This window comes from Pelophylax lessonae (assembly GCF_965119305.1).
Source record: "Pelophylax lessonae genome assembly, chromosome: 10".
Lineage (NCBI taxonomy): Eukaryota > Metazoa > Chordata > Amphibia > Anura > Ranidae > Pelophylax > Pelophylax lessonae.
In genome coordinates this window covers 38,597,722-38,613,896 of record NC_138777.1, presented here as the reverse complement: position 1 = coordinate 38,613,896, position 16,175 = coordinate 38,597,722, and the positions used below count along the sequence as shown (strand labels likewise).

Here is a 16,175-nt window from a genome sequence, read left to right as displayed (position 1 = left end):
CCACAAATAGAGCTTTCATTTGGTGGTATTTGATCACCTGTGCGGTTTTTATTTTTTGAGCTATAAACAAAAAAAGAGACTATTCAGAAAAAAAAAAGAAAATATATATATATATATATATATATATATATATATATATATATATATATATATATATATATATATATATCTTTTTACTTTCTGCTATAAAACAGCCAGTAAAAAAAAAAAAAATTTAATTTTTTTTTATTCAATTTAGGCCAATATGTATTCTGCCACATATTTTTTTTTTTTTTTTTTATATCCCAATAAGTGTATATTGTGTCTACAAACTAGGGGATAGATTTATGGCAATTTTATTTAAATTTTTTTCTTGTAATGGCGGTGATCAGCAATTTTTTAGCGGGACTGCAACATTGCGGCGGACAGATTGGACCACTAACTGGCACTTGAGGGGACTAGTGGCATTACTACAGCTATAAGTGCTAAAAATATGCACTGTTACTGTACTAATGACCCTGGCAGGGAAGGGGATAACACCAGGGACGATCAAAGGGTTAAGTTTGTCCCTAGGGGGTACTTACTGTGTGGGGAATGGACTCACTAGATGAACACAGAGACCTGTGTTCCTAAATAGCAGGAACACCGGATCCCTGTTCGTCTGTAACAGAACGGGGGGGGGGGGTCTGCCTTATTTACATAGGCAAACCGCTGTTCTATCCCTATGGGGAGCAATCGCGGGTGGCCGGTGGACGCCGCTGATTGGCTCCCCCTGTAGCCAACCAGCATGCTCCCCCTCTGTCTATTACAAGAAACGATGTAAGAGTATGTCGTTTCGCATAATAGAGTTGACCTGCTGCAGTAAAAGTGCGGCGGCTGGTCGGCAAGAGGTTAAAGTGGTTGTAAACTTCACACCTGAAATATGAAGACAGCACAGCCTTCTATGCTGTGTGCTTGCCTTTCTCCGAAGCGCTGAGTGTTCTTTCTCTCTGCTGCCTTGTGCTTTTGTTATCAGCATGACCCACTCCTGATAGGGTTTCCCAACACCAGGAGAAAAAAAAAAAGGAGAAAGAGCTCAAGCACACAGCCTGTGATTGACAGTCACAGCTTTGCTTTGGCCTTTAGAACCCCTTTAAGTAAACAAAAAATGTCCTTCCCTTCCCTGACAAAAATGTTTCTCTATTTGTATCCCACACGCTCTTCCACCCAGACACTGCAGTGCATAGTGGGGGATTTCAGCATCGGAGACAGTGCTGTCAATACAGTGGGCAGGGCTAGGTTTGGCCAGGTGCTGATTGACAAGCTACGGGCTAGTGAACGGGCAGTGATAATTCTGACAGCCACACCCCCTTCAACATCATCTCATCCCATTGTAGTGCAAGCGTTCAGATCCTTACACTCGAGTGGCTACTCTGCTCTTAATTCTGGATCAGTGCAGCATTGTTGTCACACCTGCACAGGAATCTGCATGAGTTGGGCTTCACTGGCAGGATCCACAGGTATTTGTGGAAATTTGCAAAAGGGCTAAGGGAAAACTGTAAGTGCATGCTGCAACACACATTTTATGTGTTTGGGGGGGGGGGGGGGGGGGCTATAGTTCAGATTTGTTGAAGACCCGATCACCAATAAATATAACATTTTGTTTTTGAGGAGGCTTCAGTCTCCTCAAGTTTACCAGTCTTCCATTTCAGTGTCTCCTTACATTTCTCCTCTCCTTCAGGGTTTTAAATCTGACACTCCTAACACTTATTAGCACTACAGCTATTAATAGAATCTGAGAATGCCTGTTTCTAATTTAAGCAAACTGTGAAAATGACGAGCAGCAGTTTTACAGAACCAGTCTATACATCCTCTTCAGAGACCTTATTTACCAAACTTTCTTTGTACTAGGCCCGACAAAGAGAGAAGATGAACGAGGAGCATAATAAGCGGCTGTCTGAAACCGTGGACAAGCTTCTGTCGGAGTCAAATGAAAGGCTACAACTTCACCTCAAGGAGAGGATGGCATCCATAGAAGATAAGGTAATGCCTGCTTCTGGTCATAGAAGTAGCTGGGTAGGAATAAATTGAAGTTGCGTGCGTAATTATATACTACAGCAAGATAAGCACTTTAACTCCATTCCAGGCAAATCATTTATGGGTTTTGTCAGTTTATAGCGAGATCTTTGAAAGATGAATTGATTGTCACTTTGTTGGTGCACTTTGCACATTGCTCTGTGATACATATTGGTACTGGCTCAATGGAGTCTATTGTTCACATAGATAGATATTCACCAGCTAGACCTGGATCAATTTCCTGTATTTTTACAGCATTGACATATTATATTGTACTACGGAGTAATTAAAAATCTCATTACTCCTTGCCAAAAAAGGAGCCTTTGGTCTTATGTCCTTGCCGCATTCACTGAAGTTCTCACATACCGAGTGCTGGGTCAGATAACTGATGGAAAGTCATGAAAGGAAACCGAAGTACCTGCAGGAATCCCTACTTTATGATGGTATTGTCCCTGCTGGGAAGTGACACCCAGGCTCTAGCAGTGCAAGGCCACAATGCTCACCACTTAGCTACTGTTTTAACCAATGAATGTGTTTTATGTGCTTCTACATTAATAATGTATCCTACTAGAAACACAGTGGAGACTTTTTCTTGGATGTTTAATGTGCTCAAATTCTTTTAAAAGATGGTAAAAGTGACTTTATGATGTATAGTACAATAAAAACCTTGATTATAAACCTTTTGCCAGATTATGCTGCAATAAAACTTTTATTTTTTTTCTTCAGAATGCCTTAATTAGAGACGTGGAATCTGCCAAGAAACTCATAGAGGAAATCCAGCATGAAAAGGTGGGTTTGGCTCTTTAGGCCTCATGCACACTGCAGCTGTCAAACGCCCATTTTACAGGTGTTTGATAGTTTTTGTTTTTCACTCTGCCCCAGGAGCAGAAATCTGAACGCACTAAAATTGCGTTCAGAAGAGGAGGTTTTCGGCAGAAAAATTGCCCACCGCATCTAAAGATAAAAAGATGCAATAAAAACATCTCCGTGATCCTTAAAGAGGTTGTAAACTTTAACTTTTTTTTTTTTTTTTTTTACAACCTGAAAGACAAACCCATAATGAGCTAGTATGCATCTCATGCTAGCTCATTATGAAATACTTGCCTTACAACGAGCCCCCACCGTGCCGCTCACTCACCTGTATGACGGGTGCCTGTGTTCAGTCACCCGTCTTCTGGGATCGCGGCATCCGGCCATCTGATTGGCCGGAGCCGCGGTGACGTCGCTCCCGCGCGCGGGAGCCGACGGTCACGGCACAGGACTTTTTAGGAACGGCACCAGCGGCCGTTCCTTCAGAGCGCATGCGCCAGTGACGTCACTGGCTGCATGTAAGGTAAATATCTCCTAAACGGTACATGTTTAGGAGATATTTACAGTACCTATAGGTAAGCCTTAATATAGGCTTACCTATAGGTAAAAGTTAGAGGGTTTACTTCCTCTTTAAACGCTTTTTAATTTGGATATTGTCAGTATTGTAAGTAAATTGCTTACTTGCCAAATGTCTTTGTTAGTTGCCCCTGATGAAATGCTGGCAGCGGCCATCTAAGGCGTGGGCATCTAAAGCCAGGCGCCAGAGAGTTCCGGAATGTAGTGCAGCTGGTTTAGCCAGCATGCACCTCCCAATCTCGCGCATGTGCACTAGTGACCATGCCTGGTGCACAGGTTTCTATAGCAATGGCGACAAAATACCACGACCGTGCACTATTAGGATTCCCTAAGACCAAGGGAAATGCATAATGACATAATCGCCTAAGCGGGCGGGACTAGAAGTCCTGCCAAATTACATTAAAAAAGGTATTCATAAGTAGTAAAAAAAAAGATGAGAATTTCCATTTAGCACTGTACTGCGGATGGGCATTGAGATCCGAGGAAGATGTAAAACCACTTTAACCACTTCAATCCAGGAACCATTTTTTGCACTCATGTTGAATTGTTCATTTTAGGCCTGAAGATTCAAGAAAAATATAATAAACATACATTTTTGCAGTGAATAAATGTGCATTTATATATATTTTTTACACAGGACATTGCACCCACAAGCAGTGTATCGCGGGTCTAATGTCAGGCTTCTTTAGGCTCTTCCTTCAGCTCTCTGCCTGTACCTCTGTATGGAGCTTCAGTTGGAGATATGGAGGAATTGCCAATGGGACTGTGAGTGTGCTGATTACCGCACTCATGTTCTGTTAATACCAGTTTGCCTCTGTGGATGATGGGACTTGTAGTTTATTCAGTTACAGATCTGTGAATGAATGACGCAGCTGTGCAGTCAGAGCCTTGATTTTAGAAGTGACAGCGGATGCAATGGAGAAGAACCCCTGCATGCTGTCAAGAGATGGCCTAGGGGGCGCTCAGGGGGTGTGTGAGGTCCCTGGCAACATGTAACATCCCAAATACCGATGTAACTTGTTGCTGACGGTGCATTTAGCCTTTAATTAAACACCCAAACATTATACATTTTTTTAAATCCGCAATCCTGGAAAATAAAATAGTGGTAGTTGTAATTTCATGTCATTTTACATAATCATGTTCCGATGGTTGTGCACGTGATTGGGAGGCTACATAGCCACCCACATCACTTCCACCTAAAAGCAGACAGACAGTTGGCTTGATGAAGAAATATATACACACTCCCAGCTGCTATAGCATTTTTGAAACTTTTTGATACCAGCACCATTTATCTCTCTATCTCCAAAAGTATTGGGGCGCCTGCCTTTACACACACACATGAACTTTAATGACATCCCAGTTTTAGTCTGTGGGGTGCAATATTTAGTTGGCCCACCCTTTGAAGCAATAACAGCTTCAACTCTTCTGGGAAGGCTGTCCACAAGGTTTAGGAGTGTGTCAATGGGAATGTTTGACCATTCTTCCAGCAGTGCAATTGTGGGGTCAGGCACTGATGTTGGACAAGAAGGCCTGGGTCGCAGTCTCCACTCTAATTCATCCCAAAGGTGTTTTCTCTTACGTCCTCCGACAGTCGCCGCCTCTTCATATTCGTCACATATGGGGTATTAGACTTTGCTCCGAAGGAGTAGCTAGGCAACAGAATATGTTAACAATAAAGCTTTAACATATCCCACCCTCAAGGGGTGGTCCCCTCAGTCAATACCCTCCTACTTCCTGCAACCATATCTCAGTTTTAATGTCTAGCTTGTCAGGAGTGGCTGGCTCTCTCTGTGCTGGGACTTTCTGTCCCAGACTCTTTCTTCTTTTTAATATTTTGTTTGAGTTTTCTCTCTATCTTTACTTAGCTGTTATTTTTGTCAGCATTAGTTAGTTCTTCGGACGAAGAGGATCATGCGGACTGGGTCTCGGGCTGATCCCCCTGGTCGCAGGTCGTGGGTCAGTGGCTTCCCAGTCTGCCATCGAGCGTTCAGCCAGGTAACGCTCCTGGCACAGTGAACGACCCATCCCTGTTCGGTGCAGGGATGATTGGTGAGGTGGCTACCTCACTGGACGCTGTGCGGTTTCTTAACCTCCATTGTGTGCGTCTTGAATTGCAACTCTCCCTGCCTCATGTGCAGCGGCTTGTTCGCCTGTGCGGGTTCCCCACGCCATGTGAGGTAAGTGTATTTATGTGGGGACCTGTCTGTCTGGGGGGGTCTCAGTCTGGGACTGTGTAACCTGCCTTTAATCACACTGCTTGTCTCCCTATCTCTCGGCTGCATGCTGTGGGCTGCAAGGGGGGGGGGGGGAGCTGTATGACACTGTGTGTGTCAGGCTGGGCAGTGTGAGAAGCTGTGTGCTGTGGGGCATGTTTTTTCTTGGCATGTTTGGGCATATACAGCGATCGCTGCGGCGATCTAACATGTATCCTTATATTGGGATGTAATGTGTGTGTTTTTATGCACTGTGGAGCGGCGTTTTCGGCGCCAAACGACGCCATTTTACCGGCGCCCGCTCCGGCCGCATGGTTTACATGCACGGCGGCCATTTTCTTGTAGCCTCCATAGGCTTACATAGAGCGCCCTGGCAGCATCACTTCCTCTTTCCAGGAACACCGATCGAGGCAGCAGCAGCAGCGGGGTCTCCTCAGGTTTTATCCTTCTGTTCTTGCTATCCATTGCCTGTATTCAGTTTGTATATTCCCTGTGGGGGTCTCATTGTGCCTGAGTGTGGTGCGGTGGGCTGCGCTTGCCGCGCTTGCTAAAAGGGGGCAGTTAACCCTTGGTTGTCTGGCATTACAGGGGCAATGGATTCTCAGGGGGGCAAGTTTCCTACAGTATTGGTGGAAAGCCAGGGGACCGCTGTTTCCCCCCCAGGGGGGGATTTAGCCACTATTGTGGCTGGCCTTGCTGCCCAGGTGCAAATGCTGGTGGCTGCTCAATCTACTAAACGGCCCAGAGTTGCTCTGTCCTCTGATTCTGAGGGTGAAGGTGATGGGGCTGTTCTGGCAGGGACCTCCTTATCGGGGTCCCGCTCCTCTCTTGATCTAGTGGGGTCTGAGGTAGAGGCTGAAGTTGAGGGGGTTGATAATTCTCCCCCTGGCTCGCCTGAAGAGCTTGCAATCATGGATGAGTTGATTGCTTCCATTAAGCAGACGCTACGTTTGCTGGACGAAGTGTGTCCCCCCGCTGCCTTGGCGGCTTATGGGACGCAGAGGAAACGCAGGACGCCGCAGGTTTTTCCCTGCAATGCTGATTTTCAGCGCGCTGTTAAGGATCAATGGCGCGATCTGCGCAAGCCTTTTGCGGTACCAAGTAAATTCAAGCTGCGTTATCCTTTCTCGCCTGCCACTGATGAACGGTGGTGTGTGCCTCCGCCAGTGGATCATGCAATTGCGGTTTTGAACAAAGCCACTGCGATTCCTGCAGAGGGTTCCCCTGTTTTCCGTGATGCCACGGATAGGAGACTGGAGTCTCTTGCCCGTCATACTTATTCTGTTATGGGTTCTATGCTTAAGGCTCTGTTTGCTTCTCTCATGGCGGCCCAGGCGATCGCAAGTTGGACGCAGATGCTTAGGCGCGTCCTAGTGGCCGATTCGGCCTCGGCGGCGACCCTGGATATGGTGGATCAGATCCACCAGGGTGTCATGTATCTGTGTGATGCGGACCTGGACCTGATTCCGTTGGCTGCACGTGTGCACAGCGTGGCGGTGTTGTCTCGCCGCCTGGTTTGGTTGAAATGTTGGTCGGTGGACCAATCTTCACGTAAGACCTTAGCCAATCTGCCTTATGATGGGTCTCGCCTTTTCGGGGAGTCCCTGGATGTGTTGATTAAGGGGATCACCGGGGGTAAGAGCACTCTCTTGCCCCATTTCCCCAAGGCTAAGGGGGCTTCTGGGAAGAAGCATGCTAATTTTCGGCCCCCTCAGGGGTCCTTTCGTGCCTTTCGGCCGCACTACAAGGGCAAACCGTTCAAAGGCCAAGGCTCTCAGAAGAAGCCCTGGTCTGGGAAACAGAAGTCCGGCCAATCCGGACCTGCAGCCCATAACAGTTCGGCCTGAAGGGGCGCCCTCACCCAGTTTTGGGGTGGGGGGACGCTTGCTCGGTTTTCTTCAGCCCTGGTTGGCCCGTGTGCGGGACAGATGGGTTCTGGAAATCGTTCGATCTGGTTACAAGATCGAGTTTCTCTCTCGGCCGGAGAGCAGATTTTTTCCCTCAAATCTTCAACTGTCTCCAGAGCGCCTGCGGGATCTGCACCTGGCGGTGCGGGACCTGAGGGCTCAGGGAGTGGTGGTTCCGGTGCCTCATCGGGACAGATTTCGGGGGTTTTATTCCAATCTGTTCACCGTGCCCAGGAAGGAGGGCAAGGTTCGTCCGATTCTGGACTTGAAGGCTCTGAACCGCTCTGTGCGGGTTCGCAAGTTCCGCATGGAATCCCTGCGCTTGGTGGTGGCTGCCCTCGTTCCGGGGGAATTCATGGCCTCCATCGATTTGAAGGATGCGTACCTTCACATCCCCATATTCGAGGGTCATCAGAGATACCTTCGATTTGCCATTGCGGAGGATCACTACCAGTTCGTGGCGTTGCCCTTTGGTCTCGCCTCGGCTCCGCGGGTCTTCACCAAGGTGCTTGCACCGGTTCTGGCATTATTGAGGGCCCAGGGCATTTCTGTCCTGGGGTATCTGGACGACATTCTGGTTCGGTCTGCGACCAGACAGGGTCTGGAGGAGGACCTGTCTGTCACAATGCAAACTCTGCAGGAGTTTGGTTGGACGATAAATGTTCCAAAGTCGACACTGAGTCCGTCGGTTCGTCTCCCCTATCTGGGAATGATACTGGACTCGGTGCAGGCGAAGGTCTTCCTGCCGGAAGACAAACTCAGGACTCTTCAGGAGGAAGTCAGGTCCCTCAGGGACGTTCCACACTCGTCTCTGCGGACGTGTATGAGATGTCTGGGATTGATGGTCTCGGCCTTCGAGGCGATTCCTTTCGCGCAGTTTCACACGCGGGGTCTCCAAGCGGAGATCCTGTCCAGGTGGGACGGGCGACCTCAATCTCTGGATCTTCAGATCTCGTTGAGTTATCGCACCAGGGAAAACCTTCTGTGGTGGCTCCAGTCCCCGTTGGTGTCCGGGGGCAAGTCGTTTCGTCCGATCTCGTGGACGGTAATCACCACGGATGCCAGTCTGTCGGGCTGGGGTGGTGGTCTGGGCGTTCTGTCCGCCCAGGGGACCTGGTCGGAGGGGGAGTCTTCCCTCCCGATCAACATTCTGGAATTGCGTGCGATAAGGCTCTGTCTTCATCGCTGGACGGACCGGCTGCAGGGCTGCCCGGTTCGGGTGCAGACGGACAATGCCACGGCGGTGGCCTACATCAACCACCAAGGGGGCACCAGGAGTGCCCGAGCGGCTCGAGAAGTGGCCGACATTCTATCTTGGGCCGAGACTCATGTCCCGGCGATAACGGCGGTTCACATTCCGGGAGTGGAGAACTGGCAGGCGGACTATCTGAGTCGCCAGACCCTGGATCAGGGGGAATGGTCTCTCCACCCGGCTGTCTTCCAGATGTTGTGCGCGAAGTGGGGTCTTCCAGATGTGGACCTGTTCGCGTCTCGCCTCAACTACAAGGTGAAGAGGTTCGTGGCAAGGACGCGCGACCCTCGGGCAGACGCGTCGGACGCGTTAGTGGCCCCGTGGCATCAGTACAGGCTGATGTACGCGTTTCCACCGATTCAGTTGCTGTCCAGGTTCCTTCGCAGGTTACACTCGGAACGCAGCACGGTGATTCTTGTGGCACCGGACTGGCCTCGCCGGTCCTGGTACGCAGACCTCGTGAATCTGGCGGTCGACGCCCCTTGGCGTCTGCCTCTTCGAGACGATCTACTGTCTCAAGGACCGATTTACCATCCTGCTTTACAGTCGCTGGCTTTGACGGCCTGGCTGTTGAGACCGAGGTCCTGAAGGAGAAGGGTCTCTCTCCGGAGGTCGTTCATACTTTGATCAACGCGAGGAAGTCTTCCTCGGGGAAGGTTTATTACCGTACTTGGAAGGCCTATTTTGCCTGGTGTGAGTCCAGGGGGTTTTCACCCCGCACGTACTCGGTTTCCCGTGTGCTGTCTTTCCTTCAGACGGGTGTCGATCAGCGTTTGGCGCTGGCTACGATAAAGGGTCAGGTGTCTGCGCTGGCCGTTCTGTTTCAACGTCCCGTGGCTTCCAACTCCTTGGTTGGCACCTTTATTCAGGGTGTGCGGCATCTGGTTCCTCCTAGGAGGGATCCTTTGCCCCCTTGGGACTTGAATCTCGTTCTATCTGTGTTACAACGTGCTCCTTTTGAACAGATCAGGGAGATCTCGTTGTCTATGTTGTCCAAAAAGGTCGCCTTTTTGGTGGCGATCACTTCGGCTCGCAGAGTGTCGGAACTGGCGGCTTTGTCCTGCAAGTCTCCGTACCTGGTTGTTCATTTGGATAAGGTGGTCTTGCGACCTAATCCTTCTTTTCTGCCGAAACGAGTTTCGGAATTCCATCTTAAAGCGGAGTTCCACCCAAAAGTGGAACTTCCGCTTTAGGGAGTCCTGACCCCCCGACATGCCACATTTGGCATGTCATTTTTTGGGGGGGGGAGCGGGTACCTAGTTTTGACAGGTACCCGCTCCCACTTCCGCTCGGAGCGCCGCGGCGCCCTGAGCGGAAGTTCTCCTCTCCCCCTCCCTCCCTGCAATCTTCTGGGACACGTCAGAGGTCCCAGAAGATTGCCGGCCAATCACGGCGCGCAGCGCGACTCGCGCATGCGCAGTGGGTACCCGGCTGTGAAGCCGCAAACTGTAACAGCCGGGTGCCCACAGCAGTGATGCCGGCGCCGAGGGAGAGGATCGAGGCTTCCGGCGGCCGCATCGCTGGACCGTTGGACAGGTGAGTAAATGGCTGGAACTCCGCTTTAACGAGGATATTGTTTTGCCTTCGTTGTGCACGAAGCCTAAACATCCAAAGGAGATGAGATTGCACTCTCTGGATGTTGTTCGGGCGATAAGGGTTTACCTTAAATCGACTGAGTCTTTTCGTAAGACGGACTCCTTGTTTGTTCTTCCAGAGGGTCCTCGGAAGGGCATGGCGGCTTCGGCCTCTACCATCGCCAAATGGATCAGGCAGACCATTGAACAGGCCTATGCCTTGCAGGGGAAGGTTCCCCCTGTGCCTGTGAAGGCGCACTCTACTAGATCTCTGAGTACGTCTTGGGCCTGCCGTCATGGGGCTTCTGTAGCCCAGGTGTGTAAGGCGGCGACTTGGTCGACCGTGCACACTTTCACAAAATTCTACAAAGTAGATGTTCAGGCATCGGCGGATGCTTCCTTTGGCCGCAAGGTTCTTAGTGCGGCTGTTCCCTAGGGTCCCTTGTTGGGGACTCCTGGCTGTTGGGATAGTTTTTTGTATCCCCTGGGTTTTTTGTCTTTTCCTGGGTTGTTGCTCCTGTTGAGCACTTATTTTTGCTGTTGCCCAGCTGGTTTCCTTCCTTTGGTAAGGTTCCTTTCTTTGATGTGGAGACTGCGTTGCCTTTCGGCACGGATGCGTTTCCCACCCCTCATGTTTGCACTGCTTTGGGACGTCCCCATATGTGACGAATATGAAGAGGCGGCGACTGTCGGAGGACGTAAGAGAAAACGGAATTTTTGTAAAATCTTACCTGTAAAATTCCTTTCTCTGAGTCCTCCGACAGTCGCCGCCCCCGCCCCTCTTTTGGGGTTTGAATGTATACTCTACTGCTATTCCACTAAAACTGAGATATGGTTGCAGGAAGTAGGAGGGTATTGACTGAGGGGACCACCCCTTGAGGGTGGGATATGTTAAAGCTTTATTGTTAACATATTCTGTTGCCTAGCTACTCCTTCGGAGCAAAGTCTAATACCCCATATGTGACGAATATGAAGAGGCGGCGACTGTCGGAGGACTCAGAGAAAGGAATTTTACAGGTAAGATTTTACAAAAATTCCGTTTTTTTGGGTTGAGGTCAGGGCTGGTGCGTAGTCATGTTGGCACAGAAAGAGGCCATCCCCAAACTGTTCCCATGAAGTTGGGAGCATGACATTTTCCAAAATGTCTAGGTATGTTGACTCCTTAAGAGTTTCCTTCACTGGAACGAAGGTCCAAGCCCAACCCCTGGAAAACAACCCCACACCATAATCCCCCATCCACCAAATGATTTGAACCAGTGCACAAAGCAAGGTACATAAAGATATGGATGAGCAAGTTTGGGGTGGAGGAACTAACTGGCCTGCACAGTGTCCTGACCTCAACCCAAAAGAACACCTTTGGGATGTATTAGAGCAGAGACTGCGAGTCAGGCCTTCTTGTCCATATCAGTGCCTGACCTCACAAATGCACTTCTGGAAGAATGGTCACACATTCCCAAAGACACACTCCAAATCCTTGTGGACAGCCTTCCCAGAAGAGTTGAAGGTGTTATAGCTACAAAGGGTGGGCCAACTCCATATTGAACCCTACTGATTAAAACTGGGATGCCATTAAAGTTCATGTGCGTGTAAAGGCAGGCGTCCCAATACTTTTGGTAATATAGTGCAGGGATTCCCAAACTACGGCCCTGCAGCTGTTGCAGAACTACACATCCCATGAGTCATTGTAAAACTCTGACATTCATATACATGACTAGGCATGGTGGGAATTGTAGTTCCTGAACAACTGGAGGGTCATAGTTTGGGAATCCCTGATATAGTGTATATGTGTGTGTATTTATTTTAGAATTTTGTAAATAAAATGTTCGTGTTTATATGCCTCTCTCTAGCCATATTAAGACATTTCAGATCCAGTTTGTGGCTTTACTTGTATGGTTGAACACATTGTTTACTGCTATCATCAGATAATCTCCCTCTTATCACTTGTTATATGGTTGTGCCCTTGTGGAGCAGTGTCCACATGTACAAACCCCGATCAACCTTGGGACTGTATGCTGCATACCTTTTGCATTTATGTGCAGTTCCTATAAATGAAATTGTGATCACAATGTCTGCCCTCTTGTTGCTCTCATGGCTTAAGTTGTAACTTAAATAGAACATATAGATTATTGCTCAGGTCACTTTTGTTTCCCAATTGTTACACTATTGTTTTTAAAGTGGAGCTCCACCCAAAAGTGGAAGCTCTGCTCGTTCGCACCCTTCACCTCTCCACTGCCACATTTGGCACTTTTTTTGGGGGGTGGGTACTTGGTTTTGACTGGTACCTGCTCCCACTTCTGGGTAAGATCGACGATCTATGACCTCCTACCCCCCCCCCCCCCCCACTGCCTTCTGGGACACACACAGGTTTCAGAAGACAGCAGGACCATTCAGAAAGCACTGCGTGACTCTCACATGCACAGTAGGAATCCGGCTGTGAAGCTTGAAGGGTTCACTGCTGGTTTCCCTTACTTTCCCTTACTTGCAATGCCGGGGTGCCGACATCAGGGGATCCCTGGACAGATAAGTAAAAGTCAGCAGCTACAATATTTGTAGCTGCTGAATTACTTTTGTTTTCCAGACTGGAGTGCCTCTTTAATAGCATTAAAGGCAAAACTTTTTTTTACATTTTGGAGAGAGTAAGGGAGTATTAAAACCCCTGTTGGTTTTCTTTTTTGCCATCTGTGTCCCATTAAGGAAATTTTCCTTTCATTTCCTATCTGATAGCCAAAACCGAAAGTGAGAGGAAATCCCAACAAAGCAATGGAATCCCAGGGTATTCCCCATTGGAAGGTTTCACCTCTATTCCTGTTCTTGTGACAGCCATAAATGTGGTATTTTCTTTTACTTTTATTCTAGGTGAGAACAGTCACCAGGACAAATAGAGTGGGTGAATCTTCCTAACTGGGACACAAACACCAGTAAAAGTGCTAATCCCCTCCTTAAAAATCCAAAAGATTTTTTTTCTTTAGATACACTTTAAATCTGAGCTCTAGACAGATAAAAACACTAGATAACACTGCTCTGTTGCCCTTAATATATCATTGAATGTATTTATTTTTTTTGCAAATAGAACTTTATTAGAACACAGAGGAGAATACAGCGGGGTAAAATGGAAACATTTCAGCAATACAAACATAAGAAACTAGACAATCTTATAAAGTATGCAGTGTCGTGACTGCCCACTCCAGGGGGCCCAAGCGTGAAAATCCCGATGAATTTATATGCATCACGACAGTGATAGTTCAGGGCTGGCAGTAAAATGGACCATCAGATTGCTCGTCCACCCCTTGCCTGACCCTCATTTATTAAAAGACATAGAGAAAAAGAAAAGAAAAAAAAAAACACAAAAAAGGGAGAGGAGTGAAGAAGGGGAGGAAAGTGGCTAAAAGGAAAGAAGGAACAAAAAGAGGGAAGGATGTGGGAGGCCAGAAGGCCTTAGGGAGGGAGGGAGTAAGGCAGGAAAAAGTTAGAGGGTCAGAAAGTCCTCCCTGACGGAGACCACCTCCACGACACTGTTCAGGAGTGTAGCAGAGTGACGCCCTCATCAGACAAATTAAAGAGGTCCCAGAGTTCCCAGGTCTTACGATACAGCTCCCGCTTACAATGTGATGTCAGCATCAGGTCTTCCATCTTGTTGATAGCCTTGACCGTTCGTAGCCAATCCGCTACCGTGGGGGGGCATTGGCTTTTCCACAGCACGGGAATGCACACCTTGGCTGTGTTAAAGCGGAGTTCCAGCCTTTTCTGTGTTTATTAAAAGTCAGCAGCTACAAAAAGTGTATCCGCTGACTTTTAATAAACACACACTCACCTGTCTCCCCGGTCCAGCGATGCGGCTGCCCGAAGCCTTGATCCTCTCTCTCTGGTCTCGGCGGAGCTGGCATCACTGTTGTGGGCACCCGGCTGTGACAGTTTGTGGCTTCACAGCCGGGTATGCACTGCGCATGCGCGAGTTGCGTTGCGCATCTTGATTGGCCGGCAATCTTCTGGCACCTCTGACGTGTCAAATGCCAAAATGCCAAATGTGGCCACTTTTGGGTGGAACTCCTCTTTAAGTAAGTGGCGTACAACCGACTTCTTATATCGCCGGACAGGTTTATCTGATAAGTGGAGCAAGAAGAAGGCCGGATCCTCCGGAATAGGATATTACGTGAATTTCTGAACAACAGACCTGACCCCAGTCCAGTAAGCTGATAGTTTTCGGCAGGACCAAAAGATGTGGAGCAATGTCCCGTCATCACCACCACAACGCCAGCAATCTGCCGACGAGTTCTGGAAGATCTTATGCAGTTTGTGAGGCGTATAGTACCACCGAGTTAATAACTTGAAATTGGTCTCTTGGATTTTGATGCAGATAGACGATTTAAGGGAGAGCAAGACGATGTTTTGCATTTGCAATGGCGTAAAGGTGCAGTGTAGATCAGACGCCCATTTAGTCAGGCACGACAAGGGAGGTCTATCCGACGGGGTCGTCAGTAGACTATATATCAAGGAAAGCGTATGCGGAAGAACCCCCTCGTCCGAGCAATATTCTTCAAATATGGTCAGGCTGCGTGCGAAATCTGCAGGGTTCGGGAGGGTGTGCAAGAAGTGGGGAAGTTGTAAGGCAGACCAGAAGGTGAGCCGAAAATGGCCATCAGTGGCCGACAATGTCTCCAGGGTTGGCCAGCTATCCGAGACCAAAAATTGGGAAACCCGAGTGTATTCGGATGCACCCAATGCCACGAGGTCAGGTGACATAAGACCCGGCAAAAAACGCAGATTGCCAATCACGGGGAGTAGCGGGGAGCGAGGAGGAAAGAGAGTACCGCACACTGGCCTGATGACAGATCCGCAACGTAGTGAATGTATTTTTTAAATGCAGTCACTAGAAGTAAATAAATTAGACTTGATATCAGCTCCTTGTAGTCCGGTACAGAAGGGCTGTAGTGTGAGAAGTAGACTTAAGCACAAGAAAACAAACAGTTTATGTGCTGACAGGAGAAGAGAGCAAAGTGACAGAGATGAGCTCATCCCTGTGCTGTTTCGCCTTTCGCTATCCAGTTCCAGGCTGGAACGGGTGCATTTAGACCTGGGTTCTCAGGGGAAGTGGGTTGAAAGGTGCTGGCCTGGAAAGTGGAAAAAATCTTTGAACTCAAGGGAAATTTTGCAGCAAAAGCTGGATTGTTTGTTTTATCTTTTATTTGATTTTTATTTTCTAATCTTTTTTTAAATTGAATTCTTTTAAAGTCTTTTTATATGCTTATGCTCCGGTATTTGTTATTTTATTAAATGTAGAGATTTGTGTATAAATCACAAGAAGGGAGCAAATTCTCAAATAACAATAATTTTTGCTTCCTTTTGTAATGGTTGAGATAAGAGATTTGCTCATGAGAGATTCTTGTTGGATAAGAGTTGGGGAAGCAAATTAAAAAAAAAAAAAAAAGAAAAAAAATCAACATTCCAGTTCAGACTTTGGCTGATAGTTTTTTTTTTTTTTTTTTAGGCTTTTATTGCTTTCATATTTTCCTGGAACGACCCAAGTATAGAGCAGGGAAAGGTTAAACGTATCCGTTTATTTTTTTCCCCTCAAAGTTTGTGCTGCTGAGATTTTCTTTCACTTTTGTCCTTCAAATGCGAAATAAAATGAAAGGAAATCTTTGAAAAGTATTGCGATTTCCTAACTTAGGCCCCTTTCACACACTCTGTCCGTCGGATGGAGTCTGTTTTTCTCAGCAGGCGATCGATCCGCCGATCCCCTGCTGAGCAGGAGGATGACAGCTGTGTCTCTGTGCTGTGTGCGGAGACAGAGCTGTCGGTTCCCCATGCA

The 16,175-nt window shown here is 48.0% G+C and overlaps 1 protein-coding gene across 14 annotated transcripts in view; it reads left to right on the top strand.

Annotated features, from left to right (window-relative positions):
- PPFIA1 (PTPRF interacting protein alpha 1) overlaps positions 1-16,175 on the top strand; it is a 250,246-nt gene that overhangs the window by 137,432 nt on the left and 96,639 nt on the right. For all 14 annotated transcript variants that reach the window (XM_082270052.1, XM_082270051.1, XM_082270050.1 and 11 more), the window contains 2 exons: positions 1,870-2,001; positions 2,761-2,823. In XM_082270052.1, the coding sequence (XP_082126178.1) occupies positions 1,870-2,001; positions 2,761-2,823 (195 nt within the window). The remainder of the gene's footprint in view (positions 1-1,869; positions 2,002-2,760; positions 2,824-16,175) is intronic.